Raw genomic sequence first — 27,889 nt, forward strand, 5'->3', positions numbered from 1 at the left:
GAGGTTCTAAAAACGAGTACGATAAATTATAAATAGTTTGTATGTAGTTAATTGTCTGAGAACAAAGCCACCAGTTATGGTTCCGTTATTTGGTAATCGACCAGGGTAGGAAGATTAGTTCCTACACGTAAGAATTTCAGAGTACAACTGCGATGCACTCAGAAATTAAATCGCGAGGCAAAGAATCGATGGACTAAGTTACTGTGACTTACTTTGTATAATAGAACATCGATAATTACATGAGAATCTCGTTTCGTCGTATTCTGTCGACAAGTGGAGGGGATGGTCACTTAGCAACGAGTAGAGATGGAAGTGGAAGAAGCTGGTAGTAGTGGGAATCGTTCTTATTGGATTGGACACATTGATCATCGCGTGATCCTCGATACTTGAAAGAATTTTTAGCTCGCTCTCTACGCAATTATCGACTACCGTGCATGAACGATTCTGGTCAATAACGAAGAAGATATTCGGTTACGTAAAACATTGAAATTTACAATTTTAGTTTAATGTCAGTATTCGGTAACTCCTTAATTATATGCTTGGCGTCGTTCGAAATTAATGTCTCTTTCGCCTTGATATAGCGATGAAATTAAATTCGAATAGCGAAATGACGCTCCAACGTCTGAAAACGGGATAATTATTCCAAAATTATTAATAAGAAATTTTCAATGGAATTCAAGAACAAAATTATTGTACTGGATTATAATTCTATTCAGTAATATTCTGTTTTCAAATTTTCAATTTTACGTTGCATTGGTAAAAACCAACCAATACGTTCGTTTGTAAAAAGGATGCAACGCACTGTTATAAAATTTGATATTATTCACTGTGAAAAATGAAAAATTATGAGTAACAGAGTATATATTTCCATTTTACAATATCGTCTACGTGTTTGTGTGTTATGATTGGCAAAAAATAAAAATGTTCATTATTTTTTACAACTATTCGATACTTGTAACAGAAGTAGCAATGGCAAAAACGCGAATTGCACCCCGAAAAATGATATTGTCGACCCGGAGTAACGCGAGCCACGCGTCATTAATAAATCGTAACTGGTACCGTCAATTTCGATTATGTTAGAACGCCTGTGTGATATCCGCGAGGGAAACACGCCTTTAGAGTTATCTTTGATAGATCCTGTTAACCCTTTCACTGCTATTGATGCCTATAGGCGTTCGATCGAATCGCTCTCCATAAAGTATTGGCGCCTAGAGGCGTCGAATCGATCACAGTGCTCTGTGTGCGGTGGACGCCTCTGAAAACGTTTGCCAAATATATAGGATGCTTTAGAATTATGTTGCAAACCGTACAGCAGGGACGGTTAAACTTTATTCGCGGAGAACGAATCAAATTTCGCTGGTAAACTGATTCCCGTTCGCGTTTTATTCATAATTTGTAAACTAGAATCCATTAGCAAATTTGTTAATAATCGATAACTAACGGAAACTGCGCGTACAAGAGCCTACGAACGAATCGGAACTACGTGCTGTTAAATTTGCATAACTTGAATGCGCAAGCTAACATAACACATTGGGGAAAAAGTAGAAAGGTCTCGATAAAGATCAGTTTTTCAGTTTGCAGGCCAATCTTAATTCTTGATTAAGTACATTATGCAACGTTATACAACTTGTACATTTTAAAGTACCACTCGATCCTTAAACGATCGTCTACCAGAAGGAAACCTTTAATAGTTTCAACTTGGAGAATCTAGAGCTCGAAAACCACGAGAGCTTTTCTGGGTCGACAATAGTAATAATTCTACTTAAAAATAAATGCAGAGAAGTCACCAATTAAAGTATCAAGTTGTTGAAACTCGAGTCAAATCGCGATCAAGTCGTCGGATTTTCAATTTGTGGTTTGTAATTCCAAGTTATTCGGGAGTTGGATTTCAACGGAAACGAATTGTAAATTGGACGACGCGTCTGTGAGAATATTATTCGACGAATTTTCGATGTCAGTAATTCGAGTGGCAAATATTCACTGGCAAATTACCGCGCGAGTTAGCGTAATGCATCCGAGGCGAACAGGACCGTTCGAACTGTCCAAGAAATTGGATAAATGATGCAAGCGACAGCCATTTGGATATTACGAACACGGGGAAGGAATCTGTCAACGACCTGCATAGCTCGGCTGGTTAGTCGTCTGAAAAACGAACGATCGAGTCTCAAATTGTGATCCAGTGAACCGTACGGCCGATTCCTTTTCTCCCTGCAATGAGATTAGAGCCCAGAGACGGTTGTATCGTTTCTGAGTTTCGACTCTTTCAACTGGAATTCCGCAGCAGTAGTTCTTAATACGATCGAAATCCGTTCGTTCAAATATCTTCGAGGGTACGATGGATTTTCATGGGCGTACTGTCTCAACTTTCTATCCATTTATGCTTTACTGAATTAAACAATTGATAATACCGCCAATAATATCAAAACATTTTAACAACAGTAAACTAATAGAAAAAGAGAACAATAGTTCGTTTAAATTACTCAAAACTTCCTTCGAGGTAACATCGAATATAACCAAATATGATCGAGACAATAGTTTTCTAATTAAAATTCAATCAAGGAATACGTTTTCAAAGTCTATGATTGGCAAGGATTTTTTTCATTGAGAATTTAATAAAATTGCCTTTTTTTATTTGACAGTCTAACTAATGCTTGAATTTCGATTGTGAAACAAGCGTCGATAATCCTTTCTATCGAACAATCGTAGGATTCGAGTTCTGATTGCGAAATAAAAGAGACGAGCGATGAAAAATTTTTTCGTAAAATACAGACTCGAACGTCACGTCTCGAAGGAAGTTTCGTTTTTTCCAGTAAAGCGAAACGGACGGTACATCTTTCGAATTAATTTTTAATCGGCCAAATTTTGTTCTTATTAGCCTCAACAAAATTTCTAGTACGTCAAGTTTCCTCGCAGCATCAACTTTTCAATGACTCTCTGTACAGATGTTTCATTCTTTGCACTTCTTTAGAATTGGTTCGTTTCTTTTTTTAGTCCGCAAGAGTTGCGAGCCATTCAAAGGTTTGAAAGCTTTGCCCGCTTCTTTTAAACGTGTCCCGCTTACTCTGAATTGCCGAGCGCCTGTTGTCAACTTCAAATGATATTCCATGAAAATTTAGGCGATAAGCTTAAATGTTTCTGCTCGATTCTTCGCGACGAATTTATATCCACGGCCACCGAAACCGTATCGCGATATTAGTATTTAAATTAAAAACGCCCTGGCTAAAGTTATATAAAAGATGTCTCGGATACGATTCATTAAAAGTAAAACATTTCACGAGATTCAATCGCTAAATTAATATACAAGAAAAGCAACACTTTGTCGATGAAAATACCATTATACGTCGTTTAAATTATTTAAAATATTCGTGAGTACTTCATATTTTCAGTTCGATCGAATTGGTTAATTGGCATTTTAATTATTGAGTACATTGTGGATAAACTATTTGATCAATAGTCGTAAGTTGGATGGATTTTATGGCTCTTTTAAGAGAGTGAATATTATAGAGGAACGAGAAATACAAATTCTTGTTATTATCGACCTACATCGATAATTAATTGGGGAAAATATCATGAAAGCTGCGAACTATTATTTAGAAACAACGTACGAATATTTGTAAATAACCCAATTCAAATATTCTCCAAGATCAGTTTAAACGAAATCCATTTCTAAAGTATCGCGTTTAAAACGATCAATTAGTAGAATAATAATCGAATTTGTTAACTTATCGTAAGTCATCTGCTGCAGGGTTATATAATGAACCTTCTACAACAAATACAGCTTCTTCGATGGTAATCTTCACTTATTTGTCGTTCAGTTTAGAACGAACTTCCAAACGAGAACGTCCAAGTTTTCGTTATTGTTTTGCACGAAACTACCCTAACAACGTTCGAATAAGTCTCCCGTGCTTAAAACTTCGTAGATTGGTGCTAATGCATCATTAATCGACTGAGTAAGAGCTGGCTTATAATTAAACATCGTGTCCCAGTATTCGTAGTGCCAAACGGAGGTAACTTTTTATGAAACTATCGAAAACATAGAATAAAATATTGTTTTACGAGCTTCTCTTATCAAGAAAATAAACTTTCGCGATCGAACGCAATTACATTGACGCGACCATAAATGGGACACCTAGTAGATGAATAATTCATGACTCGTTCCTTATCCTATTACGTACCAAATAATTGCTTCTTCCAAAACTGACATCGACTCGTTACGCGTTCCATTTAAAAATACTTCGTCACGCAGAAAAAATTATTTCTTCCAAATTGCGTGTAGCCTGTAATAGTATTACTACTGGATTCCTGTATAATTTTTAAAAACTTCTTCGTCGCGATCATATTTAGAAATATATCGTTCAAATAAGTATTGGTTTGGCAACTATGTAATTGTGGATTGTTACGTATTTGTATGCATTCGAAACGTCAAACTCATATTGTTGTCTAATAGTACTTAAATTATCATTCAGGAAAAACATTGTATCGATCGATTGTGTACTTTTTTTATTATAAAAACCAGAACTTTTATGAACGTAGAATTATGGTGTTGAAAGATGGGAAAATGTCATTTTTAAAAATTGTTTTTTTTTTATTAAAAAGATCCGCAATTCCTCAGTTGTCAAACCAATATTTCCTGCGATTTAAACAGTATTAGAGCTGCGCGAAAGTTCGCTTACGTTAATTTCCTTCTGAAGGAATCGCGGTATCCAGTTTGAAAAACGCATTTCCAGGTAATTACCCGAACTAAATAGTCGCCGTGTTACAAGGAGTTAACTTCGAACGAGAAGCAAAGCGAGCCAATTAATTCGCCCTTGGCAATATATTGTACGAAGCAACGGGCGTACAAAAACGAGGACAATTTTTGCACGACAACGAAAGCTCGCGTGGCTAATCGCGAGAAGGATCCGACGTATTAACGATAATAAGAACCTCAACGACCCACGCAAATTCTACCGCCTCGCGCTAATTACAACCGACTACACAAACAAATCGACTGTGGGTCGCTCGCGCGCCCCAAACAACGTCACGCACCGGACTCGCCGCCATTCACGTCCGACCGGATGCGCGGTTGGTCGTTTTGCCGTGACTCGTTTCCTTTCTCGCCGTCGCGGTTTTAAGATTCTGGCCGACAGGTTGGCGACTAACCGCGTTTCAACGCCTTTAATTGCGATTCTTCTCACACGCAGTCACGCCAACCCGTTGCAACTCGTGTGAAACCATTCGATTGTTTCGGGGCCGCGAACACGGGCGAAAGAAATTACGCTAAATCTCCATACCTCCATTTTCTTTTTACCTTTCTTCGTTCAGCGGTTACAGGCGAACGTCTGAGACCTGACAGTCGCACCGAGTCGCGGCAGCCTTTGTCGTTTCGCTCGAGATCGGAAACAAGGCGTTAACGCGTATTGTTCGAAGAGTGTTTCTGGCGAACAATCGCTTCTACGATGCACAACGAAAGGATTATGTGTGTCAACGCCGCGTGAGCCACTGCTGATTCATGAAAGACTGCTTTATAGTGGTGCACTATAAACTTGCTCGATAGCCATTTTTTGAATTAACGCGTTGATTGCTACCGGTGGTCACCGATGACCGCTTGTAAGCTTTCATTGCAAACGTTTATTACGCGTGAACAGTATTATTTGCAAATTTTTAAAGAATTTGCCACTACATTTCCCAGAAGAAAGTTGATAATGTTTAATTTGGACGTACACAATAGCATATAATATACGGTATACATTTTCTACATTTGTATTGTTACGACGAGAAATCGATTTTATTCGTATCGAAGGATGAACTGTTATTAATAACTCAGATATTTCAAATACGATATTTATTCCGTCACATCATACATTACCAACATTATTATTTTCTTTATCTTTAAACATTTATTACGTTCCTCCGTTCGTTCCAAGAGAAAACGATTTTATTCGAGTCACAGTATCGGCTATTTAATGCCGCCGATATTTCAAACGTGATATCGACGATTCTTTACGCCAGTGTCTTCGTACGGAACGATAATCGATAGAATTAAGTGCTCTTCGCGAGTGGAAATTAGATGGTCAATCATTGCAGTTAATCGAACGGGTCTACCAAAGCGTCGATGTATCTTATTAAACGCAAATCAATTTTTGCATGCTTTCAAACTCGACGATCTTGTTTTTTTCTCACAAAAAATTTAACGAAACGTGGCCAGGAAACGTTGAAACGAATTTTTCCACAAGAATTCTTTTTTTAAATTTTTCTCTAATCGATACTTTCTTTCCTCGTGAAACGAAGGAGAATAATGGAGAACGACGGTCGATGACCCCTCTTTGCCTTTCTTTGATCAATTTTATCGCGTAATAAAATTCTCCGTACTACTATCTCTAAACGAAGAACCCAGCTACGCTAGTTTGTCTCACGACTGGCGATTAACGACCTCAATTAATATACCGTTTATTGGTCGCGCGCGGTTTGCAGCAGACGATTGGCGGAGCGAACGGAAACGACGAAGACACGTTCCATTTCCTGTTTCGCGCGATAGTCGGAAAAGAAACTAAGAAAATGTTGGAAAACGTAAAATCGAACGCGAACCGCTCGATCACGGCTCATTGAATTAGAAATCGTTTCCTATAAAATTGCACTGGCAGTTTATAGACTGCTTTAAACGGATGATTGTTCCCCTTTTAAGAACGACTTCTGTAAAGATTTTAAGATGCACTAAAATTGTTCTAATTATTTAAATCTTCCTTACTATTATCGTTGCTTCCCTCAGAGAGGGAACTCTTTTTCATGGAAATAATTAAGTCTCTTATTATATGATAGCTTTCTACAAACTTCGTACGAGAATTTATTCCTTGAATGTCTTGTATTATTAATCGCTTTGTAACATATTATTAATACCCAGGTTCCTGAAAGAGAATCTGTTGTGGCAACCTAATCACGAAGTTTCGAAATGCATAGCCAAAACAGATCTACGCCAGGTAATTACTAAGCTTATGAGACGATTTGACATAACTGCTGCAATGATTTTCAGGCACTTGAGATGAATCGATGAAGTTGGAGGCCAATAGAGATAGCGTCTTCGTAATTGGCACTAGTAAATCAGTAACATTGGCTGTGTCCAATGTAGAGTACAAAATAGTATTATTTGATACAATAATTTAAGCGCTACAACCTAGTAATTGCATTCGTTTTCTTATTTAGTGTTCAATATAAAATACTCGTAACCCTAAGACTAGTTTTGCTTAAAACCTTTTCATTCTTACATACGCAATTATGCAATCATGACACTTCTCATGATAATTCTGGTTTCTATATAACAGTAAAATAATGAATAATGATTTTCGTAGCCGCGATAGTTTTGCTTCTTTTCTGAGGTCATTATTGAGGTCTTTAGAGTGCACGGTAGTACGGGATAATAACGTTTGAAATATTTTGCATGCAAATAAATTCAACGGCTTCAAAAAGAATTATTAATACCCACGCTAAAGTAACGAGAGAATGTATAATTAATTTCTCCAAATGAGGGTAAAACTTACGGGGATTCTCATTTTCAAAATTTCGATTTTTATTCGATGCGTTTTCAGTCCGCCCGAGCCACGAAACGTATAAACGGGCACGTTCGGCCGTTTCATTGTTACACGGATAAGCGAGGAATAATTAAATCCTTCGCCACGGTTTTATTAAATGTCGCGGAACGTTTAATTTTTCTTTTTCCCGTCGAACATATGGCGTGTGCACGTGCGTGCCCATGGTAATTCCGAAAGGGAACGCATTCGTGTAACCTCTGCTGTTACGTATGCAAATGAATTAACCGTTTCATATACATAAACATACGAAATTCGTTTTTACGTGGCGCGCAAAGGGTTTCGTGCGATTTCAGGCGAGCAGGTGCTGATTCGAATTTCAGATGAAAAGCGCGCCTTAAACGCGGCTAACAAGTGTTAAACGAACTTAACTCGCGCAAAGAAACCGCAAATTGCTTCTTAACGATTTCGTGCTACTTTGATACAAACCATCAATGGCTAACTTGTATTCAAATTCAATAATTGAACAACTCACGAACAATAAAGTGGGAATTGCTATTTTATCTTAATTTTCAAACAATTTTTTTTTTCGGATTTTTAATGAAAGCTAATATGTTGCCCGTTAAGCCTAGTTTTATGCCCTTTCAATATCCAAACATACTGCGATGAGGAATTCGTTTTTCAGAAATGCTTCGCAAATACTTGTCTCTAAGTTTGTCAGTACGTTAGTGGTTCGAGGAACCATCTAAGCCTTTTGTTAATTATTTTCTCAAAAAATTTACAAATGCAGTTTGTTAAGGCGATCGGCCTATAGAAGCCGTTGAAAATATTGAGGAGATGGTTGATGCCGATTTATGGCAGTTAAAACAATTTTATTATGACTTTTACACTCGATATACTCTTGCTCAAATAATTTCTGAGTTCGAGTTAAATTATATTTTTGTTAAACAAATCCTGATCTAATCAAATAGTATGCTTTGAAAACCAAAATTAGAGATTGTTATTAATATAATAAAGTTCGATATTAAATATATAAAATACGAAGAATGTATTTGAGACAATTTTATTACTTAAAGAAAACGTAACTATTTTCATACGATTGTAATTTCCATAAATTAACGATGATGATTCTATTCCTGTATAAAGCCCAATCTACGCATCGCGGTATTAAAACTGGTAAATAAATTTTCACGGCAACATTTTACCGAATATTTTTGCCGCAATTTCGTATTATCGGAACCAATCGCATTATCGCGCGACTTTTCCCGCGAATTAATTCATCGATCAATGCGTTAGCGTAACATTTCGTTTCTCCTTTTTACGGCCGCGAGCACTACAAGAAGATCGAAAAATGTAATATTATAATCTCCGGCTCGTTATCTCGCCGGGCGTACCGATGAATTACCGATTAAGTCCGTTGCTAAAAACACTCGAAAAATAAATACGCGCGGAAAATGCAGATACGCGTCGGACATGAGAAAAATTGCAACAGTCGCACGTGCGCGATGTAACATCTGGTTATTACTCATTCTAGCATGCGTATCATGTTACTGTATTTGTAAATGTTCCGCCTGCATAGTTTGTCAATTATTGAAATTTCTATTTCTACAACCTCTTTTACTTTTCATCGTGCGTAATTTTCCGCGATTATTTCACGTTACGAAAATTCGAACCGACGAACGAAATAAAAATTTATTTAGATGAAATCATAAAATAAATCGTAAAAAATCGTACATCGGTAGTTTGTGGTGACAATTCCAACACTCACCAGCAGAGGACTACGCTCTCTCACAAGTACTCGACCGACACCTTGACCTACCATTCGCAGACCCAGGACTTTTTTTTCCTCCTGTTATCTCGTTCGCTTCATCTTGCAACAGCAAACCACTACAAGTTAAATAAAAATGGTGATTAAATCGTGGGCGTTGGAAGTCGATAATCAACGCGTAAAAATTGTCAGATAAAAACAGTCGTTGACGAAATAAAATTGATAAGGCGAAGGTAACCCTCCGTACGAAGGTAAAGGTTTGATTTCCTCGAAATGACATTACGACGTTACGCGTGTCCTTTTTCCATCGAATGGCTCGATAGTCACTCGGAAGTCTAGAATTACCGTAACAAGCTTAGGCCCTCGACGCGCTGGTGTCCTCGGGGCCCTCCTCCTACCCTTAACGACTCACGACGCGACAAAGAGGAAACGGGAATAAAGAACGAAGCGATCGAAGTTTAATGTAAATGAACGAGTGATGGTGCTGCAGGCCGTAGACGCAAATAAGCGGAACGGGGGTGCGCGCATGCTAATGGGGGTGCGTCCGTCCCTTTGTACGCCGTATAAACGAGCGTTCTCGCTCGATCCGCTATCTGCGAGCAGAAGAGAACTGAATGGGATCGCCGACGAGGCGAGGTATTGATGCGGAACGAGAGAACGGTGATGGCTTCTTCTCCTTTTCCTCGAACTGCTCCTTCTTTCCCTCCCGCCCCAGGTACCGTCTTCTACGCCTCTACAAAAGGAGCAATATAAATGCGGGCACAAAAGGCGGCCGAGGAATGGCGCGGATTGTATTAGATGCCATCGTAATACTCGAAATTGCACATTCGACGCGGGCAAAGGGTTGCTCCGGAAGAGGAGGGGCTAACACAGAACCAGGAAGACGCAAGACCCCGGTCGTCACGTATTTATCATGCTCCGGGAAATTACCGTGGTTGTTTGTGTTTTTCGGTTCTCGCGTTCTAACGAGGGCTGGTCGCAGACTGGACGAACGCTTTTTGGATGAAACCCGGCAACGAGGCAATGTACTTCTAATTTTTGCATTATATGTATAGAAAATTGTGTTTTGAAATTTATTCGTAAGATATCCTTCTCTTTTATGTTGCATACTTTTCCTTAAAGCATTGAATTCTAAGAACCTGTACAAAAATATTCGATACTTTTACTTTAAACGTGCATTAGTACTTTAATAGTATTACTAAATTAGTAATTTTCATCGGATAGAAGATAAAACGCTCTTAGAAACAAATTTTCTTTTACACCGATACCGTAGTTAATTCCAGAGAAAACAATTATTTACGAAAAAATGGCGTGGTAATTATGCAAATACCCTGTATACAAATTTAAATTCATTTTATCAATTAAATAAACAATTTATAATTCAATTTTATCGCATGTCACTCGTATAATCAATAGGAATTGCTGAAACTACTTTGGGTATGTAACGTCAAAGTAAATGTGAAAATAAACATGGAAGACAACAAAAATTATAGTAGTTGGTATGGTCATTGGATAGAGGATGAAATGCCCTTTAAAATGAGCGTTCAAACGAGCCGATAGCTTAATTAGTTCCGGAGATATGAGGATTTTAATTTCAAGTCGATGCGATGGCTAGTTCCGGAGATACGAGGATCCGAAGCGTTTGTTTACGTTCATTGACGCGTGATGAATGACCACGCGCGCGCGTAAATAGTAGCGCGTAGTAAATTCTTGGAAACACTACGCGGAACTAGGTCACGACAGTCACGTTCGTAGGGTAGGTCAGCACAACGCGCGAGCGAGCGCGAGGTCCGACGCGCTAGACGGAGACAGAGAGAGTCGAATTAAAAAAATTACCTTTCACATAAATTGTGATATCTCGAAAACGGGAAGTCGGATCGACAAAAACCAAAAACCATTTTAAAGAGGAAGGTTTGCCGCCGCTAACAGTGGCTCGATAATTAATAAAACACTAGTAGTTTCGGAGCTGCACGCGTTTAAAGTTTTAGTAATTTTAATACGCATTAATACACGTTTCCAAGGCGGCGAGAGCGTGGATAGTGGAATTTAAAAAATACCTCTTTATATAAATTACGATATCTTGAAAACGGGAAGTCGGATCGACAAAAACCAAAAACTATTTTAAAGAGGAAGGTTTGCCGCCGCTAACAGTGGCTCGATAATTAATAAAACACTAGTAGTTTCGGAGCTGCACGCGTTTAAAGTTTTAGTAATTTTAATACGCATTAATACACGTTTCCAAGGCGGCGAGAGCGTGGATAGTGGAATTTAAAAAATACCTCTTTATATAAATTACGATATCTCGAAAACGGGAAGTCGGATCGATAAAAACCAAAAACCATTTTAAAGAGGAAAGTTTGCCGCCGCTAACAGTGGCTCTGTTATGAAGAAAACGCTAATAGTTTCGGAACTGCACGCGTCTAAAGTTTAATTATTTCTAATACACATTGTTAGACTGTTTTAAAACAGTGAAAACTGAAGATTCTCTCTTTTCGTTTTTCCTATTTACATCGGAAGCTAACCAGAATTTGGTGCCAAATTTTGTCCAGTTCAAATATAAATCATTCAACCGGTCAGATAACCACTCGTGGTAGGCAAGACAGACTACATATTTTTCTTAGAAAACCAACAATAAGAATAGAAGTGAATATTGTAAAACTCATTGTACGTATACTACAAGAAAAGTCGAGAATTTAAAAGGCGCTAAAATAATATTTTGTGTTAGAAATTCTAAACGAAATTTGAAAAACGGTCATTTGACCAGTCGGGGTAGATTTAGTGTTAAGGGGGATCGTTTTAGAGTCACGATAGCCCCGATATTCGTGAATTCTTTACTGATAATACGAAACGTGAAATGCTATTATACATCGAGCAGTATTTTTCAGCATTCGATAAAACTAAAATTTTTTAAAAACGAAATGCATTTTTAAATCCAAATCCAACCCATTGTTAATTAAAATACTTACATCCATAATGCCTCTGTCTTTTTAGAATAATAGTCTTAAAATCAAATTGTTTGCAAAATCAATAACCTTGTTCGTGTTTCAGAAAAAAGATTCACGAAGATAGGGCTCTTTTTATCATTCCGGACCAGAAAACTCGCCGCAATTCTGGGTTATTTGCCTGGTTAATGAACCGAGGACCCGGAAAGTAGGATCGAAACGTCTCGAATGTTCGAATTGTCTATTCTGTCTCCGTGTCTCTAAATTCTAAACCCGGTTCCAGGAGGATGGATCGAGTAAGATGCACTCGAGGAAGCGCAAGGGATTTGTCAGGTTCGGACAATAAAGCTGACGATGTTCTAACTGTTGTCACTAGGCTTGATGGATGTAATTATTTGAAAGTTTTCAGGGTGCAATAATTGCTCGACTGTTGATAGTTTAAACGTTGTCGAATGCGGGTGACGAAGTTATTGTTGAGACTCTGTAGAGTACGATTACCGAGCTAGACTTCGATCGGTCCAATCGAAGCACGATTCAGTTACTTCTGACCCACATTTACGAGATGTTTCGTTAGTTTTACTGTATTTTGACAATTTCACATCGAGAATGGATGCGCAAAACTATCTAAATAAGCTAAAATAGTTATTCTATAGCAGTAAAGGATTACAATGCAACTTATAAACGACCCTTTCGTTCTAATGAATAGGATGTGTATTCGTAGCAAGTTCCTTAACGAGAAGAGAGCCAGAAGTGGAAACGCGCCTTGTTAATGAGCCATAGCCCTAATTGTAGGTCCCGACAACCTGTTTAAAAAAAAAAAACAGCAACAATAGGAAACAATACCAGATTCACGAAAAATATTAAATATTTATATTTATATTTCATTATGGTATTTCATATGTTCCGAGTATACAAATTTAATTCTAAGAACTCGATCCGGTTACACGCCCAATTCTGTTAACGTGAACGAGAACAGCACCGCCGCTTCACGAAATAATGGCATATTGGATATCTCGTAACCCATTATTATCTACCCTTTTTAGTTGCGAACTGGTTGCGCAACCGCATAAAATAATACTAATAGAATAATAGAAATAAAAATATGCAGTGCAGACAGGTGTCGCATGAAAAATGCAACGAATTGTATACAGGATAATATAAGCTAATATACGAGGAAGAAGTAGAGTTATACGGTTTTCGACGACGTTTTATGCATGTTTCGGCGTCCGTTCGACGTTTCTTCGAGTTCGACTTCATCCATTTTTTATGAACGTTTATCGATGAAATATTGTAAATTTTACGTAACACGAACGAAAGAAAACAACAAAAAATTGTAAATTTTACGACATCTCAGAGAGTAGATTTAAATGAACGAATCTAACGAGATTAGTTTTCGAGAAACGAGGGAAACTAATGCGAAGCAACATCAAAGCGAGGCAGAAAGCTCGAATTTGAAAGCACGAGAATCGTAAATATCAAGGCGATTATTTAAGAACGATAAAAGAAATAAATTCCGTGGAATCGTGTAGGGAAGAATAGTGATCGTGGAAAAATTAGACAGGTAAAGCAGGAAAACGAGAACACTGAATTACGCGAAATAATATCCATAAATTTCTTTGATATAAGGGTGCTGAGCCGAAGCTTATATTGAGAAGTTAAAATGATGAATTGGTCAGCTAGAAAATTCAAGAGATTCAAAAAATAATGCTCGTAAATTATTATTAGACTTTAAAGATATAATTTTGCAATTTTCTGAACGTAACTAAAACACGAACGAAACTTGAAAATCTTAGATATTATTGTATAAGTAAAGAAGAAAATTTTAATAGAGCATTGTTTGTAGAAATCATGACCATTACGTTCCATTATCTTAAAGACATATCATTGCTTGTTTTTTTTTACAATTCCAATCATAAACTGCAACTTGAAAAAGTAATATACAAGACTTCTTTAGTAGATCGTAAGCGTTTCTTTTTGTCATAGTTAAAGTAACTTCTCTGATTCAACGCGATAGAATTGCGAAGGATTATCTTTAATCTACTTTCTTGATACGGTTATCTAAAAGGAGCTATTTCTTTAAATCCTTCTTTAAGCGAGCTTTGAAAATTCTTTTTCAAACCTAATGCCAATTGCTTTGCCCGATGTAAAATAAAAATATATTAATTCCGGCTTATAGGGCGTATATAACTCGACAGATTCTCTTTGATTCCTTCGGAAATAAATAATATCGAAAATAAATACAAAAAGATTTAATTCCTCCGTAGCATTCCACGAACGTCAGAAAAAGAAATTTTATCGACGAATCATACTTATGGTGACTAGCCTCTTACTGTAATGCCTCTTTAATCCGCTAAGTACATTCGTGAGACTATCTTTGCAAAGTTTCTGAATTATTATGCGTTAAAAACATTTAAAATTCACGCATATTCACGCATAGGGTTTCCATTAAATCCATGAATACCTCAATTTTTTATCAACACTATTCCCTTGGAATATTCGTTAAAATATGTGCCAGGATGAACACGGTGTGCATTAATTTTAGTTGAGCTATTATAACAAACGTTGCTAAAAATACCGTTCGATCGCTTTAACTTATTTCACACAAAATTCCTGCCGTACGATAGTTCGTATTTTACCGTATTTATCAATTTTGTTAAATTTATTTAAAAATTGCGAACTCTATTTTTCACGGGAAAAACCATATTTTAACAAAACTTGATGCTTCCACGAAATATTAGGTACACATACAATTTTTACCGTATCAATACGTTTTTCGAGCATAAAAATATCACTAAAAATATTTTTTACCAGCATTTCATGTTATCTATTCTGTTTCCCTAGCTTTCTATTTGTAAATATACCGGTGATATATGACGAATGAAGATCTATAGAGATGAAAATATGTGGGGAAAAATTTTTTCAGTAGTTAGAAATGTTTATATAGCGAATCCTGCGCTGTGTCAATACTTCCATCCATCGCCCTATGTCCTGCAGTTGAAAAATCATGTGAATCCGTCGTCGAACTGATTCAAGGATGTTTACGTATCATTTCCAGAACAAATACAAAGTTTCAACCTCCTTTCTATACCCTTCTTTAACGCGTTAAATGTCGAAACTTTCTCAGAAAATATAAACTGTAAAGCTTGTTGTTAAATTTTGACTAGTTTTTTCGAGGATTTAATTTTATATGTATAATGTAACTTTCCGTTATTTATACTATAACTATAATTTATAATGTACCTCCCCGTTATTTATTTCCGATCTTTTATAACCTCGAAGAACTATAAAAAAAATATATAACAATTTAAAAAATCGAAGTTCACCTTCGTTTCTCGAAAAATAATATAAATACGCAAAATTGATATACATCGTCCGATTGGTCGTAAGAAACAGTGAAAAGTTTTCCTCTTGCATTTTTTTCTAATTATACTAAAATTATTTCTAAAATTATTTTTGAGAAAATAATTTTCCTACAGAATCGAGCGCTTATTATTTAGAGCAGCGGTCGATTTACGATCGCATAAACAACGGAAAAATAATTTTTCTTTTAAACGATAAAGTGAGATTCGTGCAATAGGGGGAGGGGGGATAATAAATCGGTATTTAATATTCCGGGAAAAATTCCACGCGAGAGTTTGTTAAAACTCGTTGGACCCCGTCGCTTTTACGAGATTTTCGCAGTGAACGACTGCGAAAAATCGTTCGATAAATCGTTTCATTTTTCACGTGAAGCATCGAACGGTCGATTCGCATACCGAGTGTAGGTAAACGCGCACTTTATGCCGGTGTTTGTCGGCATTTCTCCCCGTTAAGCGAACCCTGAAACGAGCATCGATGCGGGAACCGATTGTCCCTTCCCGCGGAGAAAATTCCACGGCGTTCAGGGAAAATTTGCGTTCGAGCGTCGTATGTTCACCTACTCCAGACCCACGGAGCCGACTGAATCGCGTTGATTTTGTATTCGGAAAACGCAGTCGCAAACTTCCACGCGCGATCGAGACATCGCGAATGGAGTTGTACGCCGGAGTGCATCTGAATATTTTACGTAGACGGACCTCGTGGCTTTTCTACTTCTTACCGGTAACTTTTCATGTACTACAACTTTCATATTCCATTACGTACTTACGTGTCTTTTCACTTTGTTTCGCGTCGTAACCATTCGTTCGACGTTTAACAACGAATTTCCTACCTTATCCTGAAACTTTCAAGTATACAGGGTTAATTTTGCACCTTTATTTCGATTTATTTTTCAATTTTCTCGAATTCCATGAACTGCAGGGCCTGCCTTAGACGACTGAGATACTGGGAAATCGGTCGAGTGCTTGTAAGAGCACGACCCCTCTGGTGGCGAGCATGGGAGTCGACGCCACAAAAACGATTCGCTCGATCCGAAAACTCGATTCTCACAATTGGGTAGCAAAATACACGGGGCACGCAATACTCGTCATTGTCGGTATTACTTATTTCTGTACAATGCATAGTAGCTATAGAAACGCACAAGTAGATGTTGTTAAAATATATCACTGAACAGCAAAACGGTGCCCAATTAATTAATCACCATGATCAGATTTGATTATTTCTATACGATGTATCGTTTATGTCTAAATACACACTTAAATATTGAGGTTAATTGGTGGATTATAAATTATCATGTTACAAAACAGCGTCCAATTAAACGCTGCTTACGTTTCTCTATTTCGTAGCATTTTCTCGTTTCTTCGTGCAAGGAGAAGGAAAATAAAAGGAACGCAACTTGTCCCAATTTTCAGGCTCCTCGTATACGTCACTGTTATAATAAAGCGCCCGAGTACAACACAAGTGCTGAACAAACTATTCATATTTTAGTAAAAATTTTTCACCGAGCGTATCTTGGAGGATCGATCTTGAGCACGTTGTATCCGTGCGAGACGCGAATGCATTTTCGAGGACCCTTCGGGTCCTTTTTATCCCTTATGCATTCGTGCCGTTCGAGAATATGGCAAGCTAGCCAACTATTCACATTCCGAGGGATTTCGGTAGGGAAACTTTTTGCCAATATCAGAGAAGCAAGCTGGTTAAAATTCGACTGACTACGCCACTATTATTAAATTCGATTATCCGTTTTAAATAGACGCTGATATTACGACGATACGCAAAAATAAACGATTCACGGCGTAACTCTACAAAACAGTTTTATAGGTTATGTCATATTTCAGATTAAAACACGAATAAATAGGTTATGTTTGAGAAACGCGAAAATGGATCGATAATGGAATAAGGTATTCACAATTTATTGACAACGTACACGTGAAATTGTATATAAAATGAGAGTTAATTTTGATCGCTATTTCCGACCGACGATGAACGTGAACTGTGATCGGTTGTTACGTATTACAAGTCAAACACATAACACCTTCGCAATTTAGGATTCATGAGAGTGATTACCTTAAAATTTTATGATGAGATTAGATGAATTGAGGAAGGATAATGAGGGGAAGCACAATAAGATGGTTCACTGCTACGATCACTTTGTCCGCACGAGGTTAGAACATAACCAAGATGGCCGTGAACTTGATGACGTAATTCTACATACATTTTACGTACGAGAATATTTCAGACTAAAATCCAAATAAATAGGCCACGTTTGAGAAACGCGAAAACGGATCGATAATGGAATAAGGTATTCACTGTTTATTAACAACGTACACGTGAAATTGTATATAAAATGAAAGTTTACTACGATCACCTTGCCCGTACGATGTTAGAACAGAACTAAGATGGCCACCACGAGGCTTCGATCGGCAGGCTCATGATCGATGCGCGCGCCTGTCAATCATGAGCAGATGCCAATTTCAGTCTTGAGCGCATCTTTCTATGCGCGAACAAGCGTGTGCGCCACAGGTGCTGCCATCGAACGCCGTGGTGGGCGAAATAGTAATTATTTCTTTAACCTTACATCGTAGTTTAGTTTGTTGTGTGTCGTTCTCAGAATGTTTTGTTTCCACGAATAATTTATCTAAAAGTGTTACTCGAACTTCCAGTTGGTAAGTAACCGTTCACGTAAATGGGGAATAAAGTAAAACTCGGTTCAAATAACGTCCAACTTATAAATATGATGGGAACGGAGCATTCGCTTTGCATCGTGCTTCTCGCTAAAGCACTCCTCTTCAATTTTGCGCCAGCTGGCAAATAACGGCCGTTATGGCTTTGTCGATTATTCTTGAAGGAACGACACCGTCTCGTTCGCGTTACTTCGTCCTGTGAATACGTATATCGGCATGTATATCGTATAGAGGAATTTTATTCGCTCAACCGAGGGACGGAGGCTTATTTCGTTCTCGACGGCAATAGATGCACGCCCAACAGCGACGTTATGGCCTGAACGTTCGAAACGCTGTCCATACGCGAATTCTATAAATTCCCGAATCGACGGAACTTTATATTTTACTGTTATTTCGTGACACGCAGACGCCACGTCTGAGGGGGAGGGGGAGGGGGGGGGGGGCCACGATGATCGTAAAGCGACGCCTGTTTCGCTGTGGAAAATTCGTTTGTCGAAACGCGAATTCCGACGACATTCTGCGGGTTCCTGTAATATTTCTCTTGGTTTAAATATTTAAATTCCAGAGGAAATAAAATATATTGGAACGCGCGTACATTCGTTCGTGCACTTGTTATTAGATTCGACGGCTTGCGACTTTTCAATTTAATAGAGCTACTAATTCGAAATGTATTGTATATTTAAACGCTCTTCTATTTTTTATTTTAAAAATGTATATTTTTCGTATACTTTCGGATTAATTGTGCGAACGTTTCGTTTTTAAAAGAATTAATGCAAAAAAATAAACGGCAATTCGTTACAGTTGCAAAATACACGTGAAACTGAAAAGCCAATAATTATTATAATTTTTGTTTCCGAACGTAAACGAAGAGCGACTTTTCATTTGCAAATAATAAATAACAAGCGAAGTGTTTGCGGTACGATTTAAATAAAAGTTTAATTATTATTTGGAAGGGAAATTTTATTTGCGTTTCTTGTTTATTATGTAAATCAAAATTTGCACAATTCTGATATTAATTCAGTCCCAAGTGCGATCCCACACAATTATACTACTTTGGAGAATAATATTCTAGAACGCAACAAAATTTACATCGATTAATAACCATTCCAAATTTGACACAATTTCAAATATTAATGGGCACATTTAACTAATATGCAAACATAAATGGAACTTAGTGTTAATAATCTTTAATTTCTGGGATTTTGGACTAATACAAATTCAACTCGTAGGCAACAAGTTGTAATTCGTGCCCAGAATCGTTCGATCCCCTCGAGAAGTTTATTCGCGTTGGATTCGCTTAAAATTTAAGCGATTTATCGTTTAATTTTCCAGATCGTTTACCTTCAATTCCCCAGCTTCTTTCTTTTCTTTTTCAACTGTCAATACGTGGCTAACTCGTACGCGGATTAAGGATTTTATACAATTTTTGAGAAGTTAAATTTTGTAATAGAAAGAATACGAATGATCCTTTGAACAATCATACATAGTAAATTGTATTCTCCTACACTCATCCAAGATCATCATTTTATGATGTGAAAATGTTGACAATACTTCTAATCTTTTGATAGCGAGAACATCCCCAAAGAATCGAACCTCGATCGTGTTTAATTAGAAGTATTTTATCGATCACGTCTGTATACGTAAAGAATTTCAATTCGTCGCTGCACAATATATTTCTCCACATTTTCGAAGTCCAATTCTCATGCTCCTTAGATCACTATTTACTCTTCTTCATTTTCTGTGGTCTCAAGAGATTCGACCGTGCAATCCAGCAGCTGATAATCTACGCTTTACTGTGCTCACGGGAAATAGAAGTTTCCAGAGTAACATCCATATTTGCCTGAATTTGTACAGCTTTAAGTCGTATATCTCTCTTAGACATCCCTCTTATTCTCAAATCCTTTGTTTGAGTCGTAACTTTAGGCCTCCATGATCTTCTTCGTATTGCAGCAGAGTACAATTGCACTGCATAACACGATAAACTAAAATAATATTTATAATTCCTTTTCGAAAGTCAAAATGAATGTTCTTTCAAAGGAGGACTTTCTTCCTTCTTTGTTGGTGTTTACGTTTGTTAATTTTGCAGCATACCAACCATATGTAGAAACGACGGAGTATACGAAATAATTGAACAATTAAAATTTATTCCTCAATGGATATAGAAAATATGAAACACATTTTCAGTTTATAAACTTGGAGGGACCGTGTTGAGTTACTTTGTAACTTTATTAAGGATCCCCTCGCAAACATCTTAAAAAAATTTCATCAACAAATTAGGGGGACACTTTCAATTTTCCCCTCGTAATTTAAATTGACTGTAATTAAATAATTTAATCAGAGGGCTGATGGAAGATCTTCCGTGGCGCTTTACGCGTTTAACACATTGTATATCCGCTCGAATCAGCAAAATTATCAATGATATCTTCGGAGGATAAATTAAGTGTGTCTTTAGTTACACATTTGTGAACCGCATGAAACAGTGTACATATTTCTCACTTTTAAAATTATTATAATTGCACATGAATATGATTGTTAGAAAGATTTTCCAAGATATGAATTGTTCCCATTTTGTGGTTCCCGTATGAGAAAATGCCGCAATTATCTAAGGGTTGATTGAGATATCCCTGAAAGTTTGCGTCATTTTGGAAGAACTGTCCATCCCGCGATCGTTTACAAAGAGAAGGGATGGTCGACGCTTAATCGCATCATCCTCGTTCGTTAAACGGTTCCATTAAACAAAATTTCAGCCGGACTTTCGAAGAATAATGGACATCACCGACTTAATCCTCGCGCGAACTCTCGTCAATAGAGAACGAGACGGACGTGTAAACGACGCGATTATTAAAACGATGGGGGCCATTTGCGAAAGCTTTGCATCGCGATCAAGCTACGTAATAAAAAGTCACAAAGCCGATAATCGTGTAATTCATTCGATGGATTTGCGCGTCGACGCCGTGTGGAGTCGTATAGTGGGCCAAAAATATTATAAATATTATAAAAACCAATCAGTTCTTTTTTTTTTTGCCAAATGAATTCTGATTCGCTAATGGTCGCCTCTGTTCTATGGCAACGACGTAATCGAATTATTGGCGAGCATCGCGAAATTTCCCCTACGCTTCGGGTAATCTTTCCCTTTGTACCGCGATAAAACGAGGGGAAAAAATGAAAGATGACACGCGCTCTGTGCTTCTCGTTTTTTCTCGTTTCCACCAGTTCGCGGATAAACCCCCGATGATAGTTTTTTTTTTAAAGCGTCCCGCGGTGAAATTAACTCGAAATCGCGCTAGTTGATCGATCCTTTGTTGCGGGAATTTTTAATAGACAAGACGCTTTTAATGGAAATTTATCGAGTGAAAATTTGACGATAGAACGACGAAACGTTCGTTTCCCTTTTGTTAAAGATTCAAGGAGGCAAGACGGTTCCTCCTCTTGTGTGCCAAAAAGAGCAACGGGCTTCAGTTATCATATTAGTTTATTAAAATTTCTCATTAACGAGCCCACTAATAAATCAGGGACGAAACACAGTCTTCGAAAATTTATACTCTTATCGTAGCAAAATCTCACAATTTTCCTTTCGATTCCAACAGGGCAAATAAAATTCCCTTTATTAATATTGAACTCGTTTAATACGCGTCTACGTGCCTGAATATTTTGCCTATTTTATCTGGTGAACATCCAGTTTGTTTATTTTGTTTGGTATACCCGATAGCCGTGTAACCTATTTTACCGTGTTTATCTGCGTGCCTCTTCGTACAATGTAATTGAACGCCTATTTTAGTATCGACGAGCCCCTATTTTACGCATAGTGCAATAGAATTGGCACGTATAACGTTCGCGATCCAGTCCGTTCCAACGCACGGAATAATGGAACATATCGCGAACGTTCTGTGTCCGTACCGTAACCGCCCTATTTCACTTCACTTGTTAAATCAAGCCTTACTGCATTCAGCCCGATAGCAATTCGATTACAGCGATGAGCTTTTACGTTCATAAAAGATTTCCCAACTGTTGCAAAAAGCACTTCGATGTATCCCAACGGAAACGAAGATTTTTTACATTATACGTACATATTTTCGCCCCCGTCACTGGTATCGCCACCAAACGTTTCCCCGCGATTTTTTTTTTTTTTTTTTTGTCACAACGAGCAAAACTTTTATTCCGTCGTCTCGACGCTCCACCGACCGACAAATTAAACGCTATCGATCGGATAAGCGATGTAATTCGTGCGATTCGTACGAACGAGGCAAACGAACCGCGAACTCTTTGATGCGTGCGGAGACTTTCTCGAAAGCTTTTAAACTCCGAAGTTTTCGTTTTGAAATAATTTGAGTACATAAATGCCGCTCTAAAAGCGTTTGAATGAACGATAAACGTTCGCCGGGAAATTTAACGTGCTCGGAATGTTTGTTTTGATATCCTTCGGTAACGTTCAAACTTCTTTCTCTCGAACGCTTCGAGACTGCTAAACGTGTTTTTTTTTTCTCCCCGCGAAACTTTCCCTTTGAGCTCGTCCCGCGTACGAAATCCGTCAGAATTTTCATACTCGTGACGGATCTTTCGAACGCTCTTCGAAGTTTTTCCGGCACGCTCAATTAGGTGTCTCTTTAAGCACGGATTCTCGTCACGCGACGTTTCTCGGACACTGTTACGACTTTTAAAAGTTATTATATTCTTCCTCAACGCTCGAAGCTAATTTTTAAACTAACTTCTGTCCTTTCCTGTCGATATATTTCATTTCAATTTCTAAAGTGTATACGTGTTTTCTCAAAAACTTCTTTAAATTAAATAATGCACAGAGACGTAGCAATATTTTTCACGAATTAAATTTCATCTCTAAATGCTGTTGGTTTTCTCGACATAAAGCAACAGTAGAGTTTTTCAAATTAACCCTCACACTCGAACGGTTAAAATTGAACCATTTCAACGTGCTCGACCGGATATGTTCATCGATTTGCGATATCGTGTCGTCCGACATCGTCGCGTAACGTAATGGGAACCGGATAGATCGATGTTACGGTACACAATTCTTTCCCAGAACATCACGAGATGCCTTTGCACCCACAGACCCGTTAATTATCTATCTGGTTAAAGGCACGTCATGCGATCGAATACAAGAGGCAGTTGTTTGCCGGCTGGCGAGCATCGAAACAGGCGCGCACGCCTGTATATTTCATCGGCGCTGTATTTAGACTGGACAGTGCAAATTCGAGCAGCAGGTGACCACCAATGCGAACGGGTGTACAAAGGCAAACGATGCAACCTCGCCGCATGTACACAGACGCTGGTGCTCTGTGTAGCCGTGTCTACGGACGAGCAAAACCGACCAAGCAATGCGAGCATCGATTCTATCGGCGAGAAACAAACGAATTACATCGATCTTACTCCCCGAGATTTTGTCTTTCATCTTGTCGCTGTTGTCGGTTGCGCACGAAAGATCCGCGGTAAAAGTGCTGAGTGACAGCTGAACGACGCGAGAAGTTGGAAAACGAAAGGAACGCGGGTCTGATTGGTTCCCCACTCTAGTTTAGAGTTTGGAGAGTCCACGCTATTGGTCGAAACGACGATGCGTTGTACAACGAAGGTGGGGATGGGCGGAGCAAACGAATCCTGCTTGCCAACTTCTCACGGATGCAAAGTATCTGAGAGCGCGGAGAAAACCTCATAACTTTCGCATTTTTTCATATTTTTGGATAATTCTTTTTCTGTATCACTTCTTAACACTTAGATTCCCATTCCACCTATATATGGGTGCATTTCCTACTATGGAACTAGAAAAATTAATTCTCAGGTTGAGGTGTTGAGAGAACTAATTTGGATAGGATTTTTGTATCTTAGCAAGGTTACAAAAATAAGTACCGGAACAAATTTTAGGTTATATAGTTTACAATGAGAACTACAGAGTATAGTTAATAATATTTGCTGAACGTTTGCTGAGTAGTGTCTGTTTAAAACACTACGATCTAACAATTGCATTGGGTTGTTAAAAGTGTCTGATAATATTTTCAAATTTTCTTTGTGGAATTTTCTAGTAACGTGATCCCTGTCGTATTGCAATAACACTTATTTCACATAGTGTTCTTTCGAAACTATCGAATGGATTAAAGTGTCTCTTCGTCCCCGATCTGTTGTAGAGTCTTCGTGAGGAATAGCTCGAGAAACCTTACAGAATTAATTGCGGACTTCCGTGCGGTAATTTTATTCTTTTATTCTGTGTCTTTTGATATCCGTTTGTGAGTTTCCATCTCAATGAGTCTGACTTGCAACGCGCGCCGTGCCATTAAAAACTTTCTCTTCTTTTATATTCGATCTCCTTTAAATGTTTACATTGAAAGGGGCACAGTGCTCTCGCGAACATTTCTCTGGATTCAACATCGCCATGTTTACTTACGCTTTTACGGCTTCATTTCGCAGAAGCGGTGTCGCTACGTTCGCGAATACTTTGCGGCCATAAACTAAAATATTCTTCCATTTTTGTTTGAAATTTGACGCAAACGTATTTTCAGGAGCTTCGTATAATAACTACAAATTTACAACGTTCAAAATATTGCTTAGAATATTTTGTTTCGTTAAATACATTTTCTAGTTATTATCAAGCGAAGCAAAAGATATTTAGAATTCGGAGAAAAATCAAATTTCCAGAATTACCGGTACGAAAATATATTTAAATATTATTCCTTTTGTTTTAGACACTAAGCATAATTTCGCTTGATTATCTAGCGACTGGGTGCCCAAAGTTAATTCGTACGCGGTCGTTAAGTGCCTAACTGCTTATTGCAGCTATCTTTTTGCGGTATTAATTTTAATTGTTATCTGCAATTGTGTTTCAGGTGAAGGAGGCCAGTACTTTCGAGTCAGGCCACGAAACAGCTCGGTCGTGGAAGGTGGTGAAGTAACGATACCTTGCGAGGTAGGAAACAGAGTCGGCATTGTGCAGTGGGTTAAAGATGGCTTTGCTTACGTCATACAACAAAGTAAGTGCATCGATTATTTATTTCTATTCTCGTAACATAACCTAGCGTAAACTCGAGAAATTAAAAAATCTCAACTGACGAAATGTCGAGTAAACATTAAATTTTATCGAACAAGTAGCTATAATTCCAGTGAAAATGGTAGTTCAAAATTTGTAGATAACTGGTTCGTTTGAAATCTCTTTATCGCGTGTTTCGTAACAAAATTTTGAAAGGATGAAGTCGCCCCTGGATAAAAACCCATATTTTTCTATCTCGTGGAATATTCCCCCGTGATGTCGAAAACAAGTTTCAACAAAAGTTGCACCCTCTTTCATATCTATAACTCCGCCAACAAATAATTATCGAAAAACCGGTGCTTTCCGAGTTGTTTTTCAGCGGCAGCTTTCGATAATTATTTGCGCGCAGCTTTGTGGAGGCAACTTTTGTATAAACGTTTTTTCACTATTACTTATCAGAGATATTCCACTCGTTGGGAAATATTCCACGAGATGAAAGAGATCTGCATATTTTTCGAGGGGCGATTCATCCTCTCATCCCGTATTATGACACCAAAAAATGGATTTGCGTTACGAATGAACTATAAGCCGCTCGCGCCAAGTGTTCCAAACTATTTTTTTTCTCGAACTCTCAAGTACGTGAGCCTGTTCGTTGCCTGTGGCATCGTTTCCGCTTTGGTCAACGCAAAATTCGACCAGCGTAGTTCTCTCGCGCGATCGGCGCGGTTGCGTTCATCAGAGTTCCACCGAGACTTTTGAACAGTTACCCATAATCGTTTCCAAATATCCTAGCACAATATATTCACTGTCAGAGAAAATTTAGCGAACTTCTCTATCCTATGGAAACACCACTCGCGAGCATATAGAGGCATCAATCATCCACGAAAGATCAACCAACATGTCACGGATATTAGCCGATAGGTGAACATCAATGTCAGCATCAGATAGTCGCGAACGTTCATGCACACGCGTATTCCAGTAAATTGTGAGCAGTTGACCAAACACATTAAACAAATACACGTTCCGGAGATTCCCCGTCGGCGATCAAACATAAATTACGCGGTTAACTTTGCTTTCTATCCTTTTTAATAACTCACGAGCTCAACTTGGTGTCTGAGGCAACCCCAGAGACCCGTTTCAATGCTGCACAGAGCACATCGTCCGTACGAAAGTCATTTAACGCGCGCTATGCTTATTTACTGGCTTTATTAACCGATAAATGTTTGAACGAATTTCGCTGATTGACGCATACGGAACAAAGCTAATTCAGAAATTTTCAGCCGTTTTGAGAAAACGTTTTGAATGGCAATGACGAGTATTCTTTTCTTTATAAAACGAGCTTACATTTGCAATGCTCTGTGGCTAAAAATAATTTTTATCTGTGCAATTGCGTTTATAGACCCGATTGAAATCGTTTAAAAATTAGATGCAACAGAAGAATATCAATTTTTTTAAGTTTTCAAAATTTTATTTCTTTTATTTGCTCTATAAGGAAGGAAGAGACTTTCCTAAACAGATTTCGTCGTATTTCGGATCGAATAATTTGGCAAGTATCATTAGACCGAGTTCGAAATGGTTTCGATAATTTTGTATGAATCGTAAGTAATTATCAACTTTCCTACTTCCGTGATGGTTGAAGTGGAATGCAGATTTAGTGAAACCAGCAAGAATATCCCTCGGATTCTCCGCTTCTTATTAGGGAATCTTGAAAAGTTCATTTAATAACTTCGTCTCTCTCCCTTAAAGAGGGTCATTAGTACTTGCAATATTAATGGAGCGGAACTATCTCACTTTCTCTTCTGCTCGATATTTTAGAACGGTTTAATCCCTCTCCGGGGACTGTGGCGTGACGTCACCATATTTTTCACAAAAGCGTCCGGAACCACAAAAGCCTCCCTCGTCAGTGTCACGGTTTTCAGGTCTCGTCGCATTATTTGATTCGCATTCGGAATCACCGACGACCTCGTACGAGAACGACAGTGATATAAAAGAAGAATAATTAGACCCTCGACCATCGAAACCTTTATTAACCGCACTTTTCCACCACTTCATGACCTAAATTTTCTAGCGTCGTGCAACGTATAATTAGGTGCTCTCCAAGATGCCCAAAATGACAACCGAGAAGATAATTTCATCGGTACTTGAAATAACTAACCAAAAATATATTTTAGCTGACACATTTGTACATTTATATTCATACTATCCGTTCTTAAAAATGTCTGAAATTTCTAGTATTTATATTTAAAGCTGCCGTTAATTTCAGCAACGTGTGAATAAAGTTCCCATGGCGTTGGTCGCGAAACGTGTCTGACCAAAGACCGATCATTTTCACTGTCTCCGATACACCACATCCACTCCGTGACCGAAGCTAAATAAATTGGACGCTCAAGGCCATTCCGTCCACCATGAATCGTACTCGATCCTTATTTGTAACGCTGCGTCAGTTTGTCTCTCTAACAAATACGATGTGCTTTCGAGTCCTTTCGTGCGCGCATCAATTAGAAAATTACTACGGTTCCAGGCTTTCACAAAGATGTACCAATTTATTAACGATTCCATTTAACCTTCCAAAGTTTACCTTATAAGTTATTAGTTCGAAATTATCTCCTGACCCAGTCATTACGAAACCATTAAAATTGCACTGTAATATACAAATACTTGATTTCTTC

General features: G+C 38.0%; 1 protein-coding gene across 3 annotated transcripts in view; it reads left to right on the forward strand.

The window, feature by feature from the left end:
• The window catches only part of Sns (sticks and stones), a 574,205-nt gene that overhangs the window by 462,996 nt on the left and 83,320 nt on the right, over positions 1-27,889 (forward strand). For all 3 annotated transcript variants that reach the window (XM_076776528.1, XM_076776527.1, XM_076776529.1), the window contains exon 2: positions 25,081-25,224. In XM_076776528.1, the coding sequence (XP_076632643.1) occupies positions 25,081-25,224 (144 nt within the window). The remainder of the gene's footprint in view (positions 1-25,080; positions 25,225-27,889) is intronic.

This window comes from Colletes latitarsis, chromosome 11, assembly GCF_051014445.1.
Source record: "Colletes latitarsis isolate SP2378_abdomen chromosome 11, iyColLati1, whole genome shotgun sequence".
In the NCBI taxonomy this organism is placed as follows: domain Eukaryota; kingdom Metazoa; phylum Arthropoda; class Insecta; order Hymenoptera; family Colletidae; genus Colletes; species Colletes latitarsis.